At 41.9% G+C, this 8,743-nt stretch overlaps 1 protein-coding gene across 1 annotated transcript in view; it reads left to right on the forward strand.

Annotated features, from left to right (window-relative positions):
* The first annotated feature begins 9 nt into the window (after positions 1-9).
* Faxc (failed axon connections homolog) overlaps positions 10-8,743 on the forward strand; it is a 38,865-nt gene continuing 30,131 nt past the window's right edge. The window contains exons 1-2 of the mRNA XM_013022411.1: positions 10-332; positions 6,274-6,409. Of these exons, the coding sequence (XP_012877865.1) occupies positions 67-332; positions 6,274-6,409 (402 nt within the window). The 5' untranslated portion in view covers positions 10-66. The remainder of the gene's footprint in view (positions 333-6,273; positions 6,410-8,743) is intronic.

The raw sequence follows: 8,743 nt of genomic DNA on the forward strand, positions 1-8,743 counted from the left end.
CGGGCCCCTGGCTTCCCATGCGGGCGGCGCGGGCCTGGGAGGGGCGCCCGGAGCCAGCCGCGCAGCATGCACTGGGGGGTTGGCTTTGCTTCGTCCAGGCCGTGCGTGGTGGATCTGAGCTGGAACCAGAGTGTCTCCTTCTTCGGCTGGTGGGCCGGGTCCGAGGAGCCCTTCTCTTTTTATGGGGACATCATCGCTTTCCCTTTGCAGGATTACGGTGGGATCATGGCAGGGCTGGGCTCTGATCCCTGGTGGAAGAAAACCCTTTACTTGACTGGGGGAGCTTTGCTGGCCGCAGCAGCGTATCTGCTCCACGAACTGCTGGTCATTAGGTGAGCCGGAGGGGAGAGGGGCGCAGAGAGGGGCACCTGGCCTGGGCAGGGCGGGCACGGGTGCGGGGGGTTCCCAGCCCCTCCACCACGCGCCCCCGCGCCCGAGCGTCCGGCTCTCGGCGTGGACACCTGGCCGCGAGGGGCTGTGAGAGTGGATGGGCGAATCAAACTGCCACCCAGAGGGAAAAAGACATTTGTCTTCCGCCCAGTTGGTGCCGAAAGGCAACGGGTCACACTAGTCGTTAGCTTGAGGACTGGTGTGACAAATGCCCTTAAGGAGATCACAAGTGCGATCAATGCATTTGGAACAATAGAATTGGGCTCTGCAGAAATGCTAGGGTAGGTACACTTTTATGAGATCCCTTATTGGTTGATAGGTAACAATGCTAGAATATTAACTAGCAACCTCCTCTATCTCTCCCTAAATGCGGAAAAGCTCTGGAAACCTGCAGGTCCCCACGACTAAGGGTTAGTGGTGTACAGTTTTGATGCAGCCTTAACTTGCTTCTCTGCTAGCGAAGATGAAGCACCATCTTCTGGCTTCGATGTTATTGTTATCGGATCCAGGCTCTGGAGGAACACATGGGCGTGTTTGACACAACACGGAATCTGGAATCTCCCGAAGCCGTAAACACTGGCTTCCGTTGCAGCAGAGATGTTTACAGGATTGGTTTGGAAATTCCACACTCTGGAGACCCCTGCTGTGGGCCCGACCAGCCCCATAAGAGATCTTTATTGGAGTAGTGGGACAGCACAGGGTTGGGACACAGTCTTTAGCTAATTGGTACTTCAATGTATGTTTGGGGAAAGATCATTGGAAGTAAGCAGTTTTTTTTTTTTTTTAATAGCTTGAGATATCCCTCCTGGCCAATATTTTCTGAGGGAGAAATAGCCCCACACTGTCTTTTTCTGGGAGTGGGGAGTGAGGGGGCATCCTGCAGTAGAGGTTAACAAAGACAATGGCAAGTGACCCTTCAAGGGCCTGCAGGGATTTCAGGAGGGCATTGGGACAGCTTCCCTCTGTCTTGAATATTTCCTGTGTCTGAGAGAAATCCTTTAGATCTGGGAAAATGTGTGACTTTCAAACCAGTTACCAACAATAGAAGATTGAGGAGTTTATGTATATATGTGTGTATGTATACACATATACATATATACATATATATATATATATATATATCTGATTTTGCTTAGTGCCTTAAAGCTAATAGAAAAAATTTCCCAGATGATTCCATATTTGTGTCTACTGTAGCATTCAATTTAAGTTAAACTTCAAGCCATATAGAGAGTTAAAACCTTTGTGCAGTATTTTAAAGGGTAACCAACTGTTTCCCAATTATATACCAATCTGGATCCTTTGAACATTGTGAACCATGTGTCTTTTCAGCTTTTCTCCAGTTTGAGGAGGGAGTGAAGTTCACAGGGCTGAGTCTATAACATGGCTTTGATGACCTTGCAGAAATAGCAGAGTGCTCAGAGACCACTTTTGAGTGGGCCAGAGGTGTGGACCCAGACATTAGCAAGTCCTATGCCCATGGCTAGCTCCTCCACTGACAGGATCACAGCCCCAGCAAGAGATACCTATGTGGGTTAAGGAGTTGTAAATCTTAAACTCTAGTATAATAGACAACAAAGAAGGGCTGCCATTTTTGAGAACTTAGTAGGGATCCTGATTTGAATGTGGGATGACACTTCTAATAACTGTGATTTTTGAGATTTGATCTCCATTTTATATAAATAAGGAAATCGAAGGTTAAGCAACTTGCCAAAGATCACACAGGAAGAAGAGCAGGATCTAGATACAAGTGTGAGAATGTGTGTGTGTGTGTGTGTGTGTGTGTGTGTGCGTGTAAAAATGGAACCTGGCTCTTAGAAAGTGTCCATCTGGCAATGTTTTGGTGAGGGAAGAGGAAGAGAAATGTGCAGAAATGGGGCATTTCCCAGAAAAGGCAGGTCCGTGGCAGAGGCTCAACATTCTGTCTGCTTCAATGGATAGAGGCATTGGGAAATGGGGAGGGTCAACACAGATTTCAGGAGTTACCAGGTAGAAACTTCCATGTAAGGTGAAATCCAAGTTTCAATTGTCTGTATAGTTTAGGCCAAAAGTGTGAAATATGTTTGATGAAAATTGTGATTAAAACCATGCCATCAGCCAGGTGCCAATGGCTCATGCCTTTGATCCTAGCTACTCAGGAGTATGGTAATTTGAAGCCAGCCAGGACAGGAAAGTCTGTAAGACTCTTAATCTCTAGCCACCAAAAATAGGAACTGGAACTGTGACAGAAGTGGTAGAGTGCTAGTTTTGAGCACAAAAGCTAAACAACAGCACCAAGGCTGTGAGTTCAAGCCCCTAGATGTGCACATGTATGCACACATCCACACATGCTTTCATACACATATCCACACTGACTGTGTTCATGGGCAGCTGCAAACTCTTCCCCACCCTGAATTCTGTTACAAAACTTAACCTTTATCTAGAACTATGTTTTTAGAGTGAAAAATAAAGTTGACAGGTGAGAATTATTTAGGAAGTCAAATTAGTAATTATAACCTAAACAGAAATATTTACTTGCATTGATATTTTGAGTTTCATCCATTTTCTCACCTCCAGATGAAAAACAGAAATATTGTCTAGACCCTGTGTTTTCCCTGCGAAGAGATGATGTGGCAGCTATTTTAAATTTAATTGGGCATTTGGAATTTGATTGTGCATTGTATAACCAAGCAATGACTCCATTACCGGTAGCTCAGTTGTACTTTTGGCACTCCAGCTCAGCCTGTCCGGGAAAACTTACTTTGTGAGTCAAGTGGCCCCTGAGTACAAAAGCCCCTGGTCTTCAAAAGCTAACACCTGACTCCTCAGCCAGGCATAGAAGGCCTAGTCCTCTGTGACTACCTGGGCCAGGGGAGAAGGAGCTAGACCCCTACTAAAATAGCTAGTTGTTACTCTACAGGCTCTATCCTATAAGTCATTTTATACACTGAAACTGTACAGGAACCTAAACTGAGAGAGTTCTGGCTTACCTGGGTTTGAATCCAGATTCTGCTTTTAACCAACCATGTCCCTTGGATATGACCATAAGCTCTTGGTCCCTTAGGTTTCGTATCTATAAAATAAGGATAATTACTATTACCCTTCCTTGTAGGGCTGATTTAATTTGTTACCACATGTAAAGCACTTTGTTCTAAGTGGTGGTCATTTAGTGAGCCTTCAATAAAGGTTAACCATCACTAACACTCAATAGCTCTAGTGGTTTGAGTCAAACTGGCTGTATGAAAAAAATTAATTGAGGAGTTGCCTATTTTGAGTGTCTTTGAAGTGCTTAAGAGCTTCAGAGCTGGAGTTAATACAGACTTGAAGTTACATTGGCATTCTTTGGTCAAGGTATTTAACTCTGCTGAGATTTAGTTACCTTGTCTCCCCATAAAATGTAAGACTGGTATGATTTCTTAACCTATAATACTATCCACAATATTATGGAGTTAGTATGTATGCTATATCATATGCATGAATCACTGACATATGGTTGCCATATGATGAATATCCATTCTCACTATGTATTCTTTAGTTGTTTTTTTTGTGGTGCTAGGATTTGAACTCAAGGATTGAACTCATTTGCACGTTCTAGCCAGGCACTCCAGCACTTGAGCCCATTCTTACTATTATGTAAAATTAAATGTTAATCAGAGTCAAATTATTTTGTCTAGTAGGACATTTGTTTTATAGTTTATCTCCTTCCTTTTGTTCTCAAAATTCTACTTTACCAATTTACATGGAAATACTACTTCGTGATACGAGCTATTTTACTGGGCAAAATTGTGAGGTCTACAGTTCATGCTCTCTATGAACATAGTCTAAGTGTGTGCATTTTTTTTTTTTGGTCGTGGGGGGCTTGAACTCATGTCCTGGGTGCTGTTTCTGAGCTCAAGGCTAGTGCTCTATCACATTGAGCCACAGCTTCCACGTCCAGTTTTTGAGTGGTTCATTAGAGATAAGAACCTCATGGGGACTTTCCTGCCCTGAGTGGCTTCGAACCCTGATCCTCAGATCTCAGCCTCCTGTATAGCTAGGATTACAGGCATGAGCCACTGGTGCTTGGCTCCCACACATTTCATCTAAAGGGAATAATGTTGTTTCATAGCAAATATTGCCAGAAAAACACCAGTATTTTCAGAGTGAGTCCTTCTGAGCTTAAGTTGGCTCAGCCCATGGGTGGTAAATTTGTTGAGGAGAATTTATATGACAAGGTGGGTGAGAGTTTATGGGATGATGATCAAGAGCTTGTCCTTGCTTGGGTGGAATTAGATGTAGAATGAAACCTTTCCTTGGGGAAGAACCAAAAATTTAGGAAGGGGCAATGGGAAGAGTGCAGTTTATGTGATTAGAAAATGCTGGGTAAAGTGAGACGAAAATTGGGAAATACCCCTGAGGGGTGGTGTATGAGTGGACTGTGGAATGAGGACATTTTGTAACTTAAGGGGAGAAGACCCTCTCTCTTTGAATGGGCATATCTCACTATTCTTACTCAGTATTTGGCAGCTCACTAAATGTTTACAGATGTAATTTCTTATTCAATCATGCTGTCATCAGTATAGAATTGGTATTGGCCTCATTCTCCAGGTGAAAGGAGAGAGAGAGAGCTGAGAGGTGGCCAGGGGGTAGCGGGGCTTATGCTTCATCCCCAAAGTTTCCAGACTTGGACCCAATGTTATTGCTATGTGGTGGCCATTGAGAAACTATCTAGGGAAGTCCTCACCACAAAGTGGCCAAAGGAAAAGATGGATGTGTGGCTTAGACTGAAGAAAGGAGAAAACCAGGATTATTAAGATAGATGTTCAATGGCCAAAGTGGGTGCCTTATGAAAAGAAGGAGGGAGGGAAGAAAAAAGAGATAGAGAGAGGGAGGCAGAGGTGGAGGAGGGAAGAGAAAGAGAGGCGGGAAGGAGAAGTTCATTTTAGCTCCATTTAGAAGCCAGCTTCCACAATATCACAGGTAATGGGCCAGATGAGAGCTAGACAGCTTAGAAGAGGGAACAGAATGTTGAATATGATTCCCTGTAGACTGGGTCATGGCACAATTGATCTGCACGGTTACTCTCTTAATGATGGAGAGATTTTCATTTAGTCTAAGAGCCAAGAACATAGGGGCGGAAAGGCTGGTTTAGTCTAGGTTCTCTTATTTACTAGCAATGTAACTTTGGGTAAGTTAATTCTCTGTACACCAAAGTTCTCATCCATGAAACACGTATAAAAGTAGTGACTACGTTATAAGGTTATTGGGAGATTAAATGAGACAATACTTGTGTGTGTGTGTGTGTGTGTGTGTGTGTGTGTGTGTGTGTGTGTGTGTGTGTGCTGGTCTTTGGGGCTTAAATTTGGGGCCTGGGTGCTGTCCTTGAGGTTTTTTTTTGCTCAAGGCTAGCACTTTATCACTTGAGAAATACTTCCACCTCTAGATTTTTGATAGTTAACTGGAAATTAGTGTCTCATGGCCTTTCCTTTTCAGGCTGGCTCTGAACTGAGATCGGAGGATTCTTAGATCTCAGCCTTCTGAGCCAGAATTACAGGCAGGAGCCACTGGCACGTGGCTAAGATAATACTTTTGAAACTCAGTCATGTGTGACACATATTAAACATTAGACATATTTTGTCTATCTCTCTTGTCCCTGGCAGGACATAGATATTGGAGAAGAGGTGGAAAATAGTCTTCCTGTCTGTAGGCTACAGGTAACAGAAGCAGGTTGATTTTAAGCTAGTTTTCTGATCCATTGGGGCCATGGTGGTACCAGAGCTGTGATCCCTTTGGAGTTTTGACTAAGCATCCATCTTCTTAAGTACTGGGTACTCTTAAGTACCCTGCAGGTTGTGGTCCCCTTAAGAACTAAGGGAACTGGATGTGTAATGAGCAGATTGTTCTTTATTTCTGTTTGGTTTTTGACAGGAAACAGCAAGAGCTTGACTCCAAAGATGCTATTATTTTGCATCAGTTTGCAAGACCTAACAATGGTGTTCCCAGTTTGTCTCCTTTCTGTTTGAAAATGGAAACTTATTTAAGGATGGCTGACTTACCATACCAGGTACTTGTCTGCAAATATGTTTGGTTCTCAGTGACAGCATCAGTTAGAGGGGGAAGTATTAATGTCACACAAGTGGATGCCAGAAGAGGTAGGTCTGAAAGTAATAGTGCCTAGTTCTTCGTAAGATAGAGATATAATTCTAGGGTGGTTTTTTTTTTCAGTACTACAGATTGAACTCAGGGCCTCACAATTGCTAGTCAATTGCGTTACCACTTGACCTAAGCCTCCAGTCCCTGTTTAGTTCTATTTTATTTTATTTTTTAAAAACATCTGTTTTTAACTTTTGCTAAACAGGATTCTACCACTTTAACCCCTTAGCCAGTCTCTTAGTACATCAGTTATTTTCTTAAAATAGAGTCATACTTTGTGCCTGGGATGGCCTAAACTTAAACTGTGACCTCCTATTTGTGCTTTCCTTGTTAATGGGATAACAGGCTCATGCTACCTCACTCAGCAGTGGGTTGAGCTCAAGTCTTGCTAACATTTAAACCTGGGATGGCCTTGAACTAAGAGTCCCCTGATCTTTGCCTCTTTGCTAGGATTACAGGCTTGAACCACCATACCTGGCAAGGATCAATAGGCTTTTTCAGGGATTCAAGGCTATATTTTCCTTTAACATAGAATATCGTTTGGTTGATGGTGGTTTTGATAGGTCTTCTAAGAAGCTGTTGATAAAGTTGAATGTGCCAATGCCTCATGCATTGCTTTTCTGTAGATTTTATTCATGAAGGTGTTGTATTTTATTCTTCATTAATCTGGGGTTAAAGGACCCAGTAGGCACCAGACAGATTTTTGTCTATATTATCAGCTTTCCTGGGTTTTGTTCAAGAGGCTTTCAGAGAAACACTTACTTATTCATTGCTGCCTTAAAGAATGAGCCAAGAGAGGCTGGGAAGGTAGCTCAGTGGTAGAGTGCTTGCCTTGCATGCATAAGACCCTGGGTTCGATTCCTCAGCACCACATAAGCAGAAAAAGCCAGAAGTGATGCTGTGGCTCAAGTGGTAGAGTGCTAGCTAGTTAGTCTTGAGCTGAAGAGCTGAGGGACAGCCCCCACGCCCAGAGTTCAGGCCCCATGACCAACAAAAAAAAAAAGAATGAGCCAAGGGAGAGAACTGGGCACTGATGACTCACTCCTAGCTACTCAGGGGGCTGAGATCTGAGGATTGTGGTTCAAAGCCAGCTTGGGCAGAAAAGTCTTTGAAACTCTTATCTACAATAAACTACCAAAAAGCCAGAAGTAGACCTGTGGCTCAAGTGGTAGAGCAATAGCCTTGAGCAAAAAAAACTCAAACAGCACCCGGGCCCTGAATTGAAGCTCCAGGACACACACACACACACACACACACACACACACACACACACACTGGGCAGAAAATGTGTTTAAAGGTTTATAGTTTCCTCTGAGGAATGCTTGAACTCTGTTTCACAAACTCAGCATGTTTTCTTTCCTTTTCATTCAAATCTAAGTATTTTGAAAGATTTTCCCTTATGTTTTCCTTTTTAACCAAGTTCTAGCCTTAAGGCATTTCATTTAAAGCTTTGATTTTTACATTTTATGTTCAGAGAAGATAGTCTGTGATGTTGATTCCTTAGAATTCATTGAGGCTTTGGCCTAGTGTGTAGTTACATTTTTCAAATGTTGAAAGCAACTAAGTAATTCTATATGATATAGACATAGAGTATAGACTTCTTTATATATCTACTAGCTTGAACATGCTTGGTTATTATTTAGACCTTGTTTATTTCTATTCTTTGTTAAAAAAACTTGTTTGTTTTTGTCTACTCATTTTAGTAGTTTCTAAAAGGGCTAATTAAAAACATTCAAGTCTTTGTCAATTTATCTCTTTTCCTTGTCCTGCTATTAGTTCTTACTTTACATATTTATATACATGAAGTCATATGATTAATATGGAAGAGCATGTTTTTACTCTTGTATTTCTTTTTCCAATAGGTAGTTTCCATCATGGTCCCTTATGATTTCTTAAAATTTGAATTCTGTATTATGAGATACCAGTATAGATGCTCCAGCTTTCTTTTGATTCATATTTGCTTAGGATATCTTTCTTCATTTTATTTCTCATTTTGTGGCTTTGTTTCACATAGAAAATGCATTACTTATACTGAATCTAAAAACTTTTAATTGATGCATTTTAATTCACTTATGCTTATAATTATTATTTTGTAAGGACTTACTTTAATTTTTAATATTTTTGTTTTATTAACTTCTTGCTTTCTAATGGATAATTTTTTCTTATAATTTAAAACAACTCCCACTTTTTTTTTCTATATTGATTGCTCTTAAGATCCCCAACTCCCTCCCTCCCTCCCTCCTTC

The sequence above is a fragment of the Dipodomys ordii genome, unplaced genomic scaffold, assembly GCF_000151885.1.
Source record: "Dipodomys ordii isolate 6190 unplaced genomic scaffold, Dord_2.0 Scaffold62, whole genome shotgun sequence".
NCBI classification, from domain to species: domain Eukaryota; kingdom Metazoa; phylum Chordata; class Mammalia; order Rodentia; family Heteromyidae; genus Dipodomys; species Dipodomys ordii.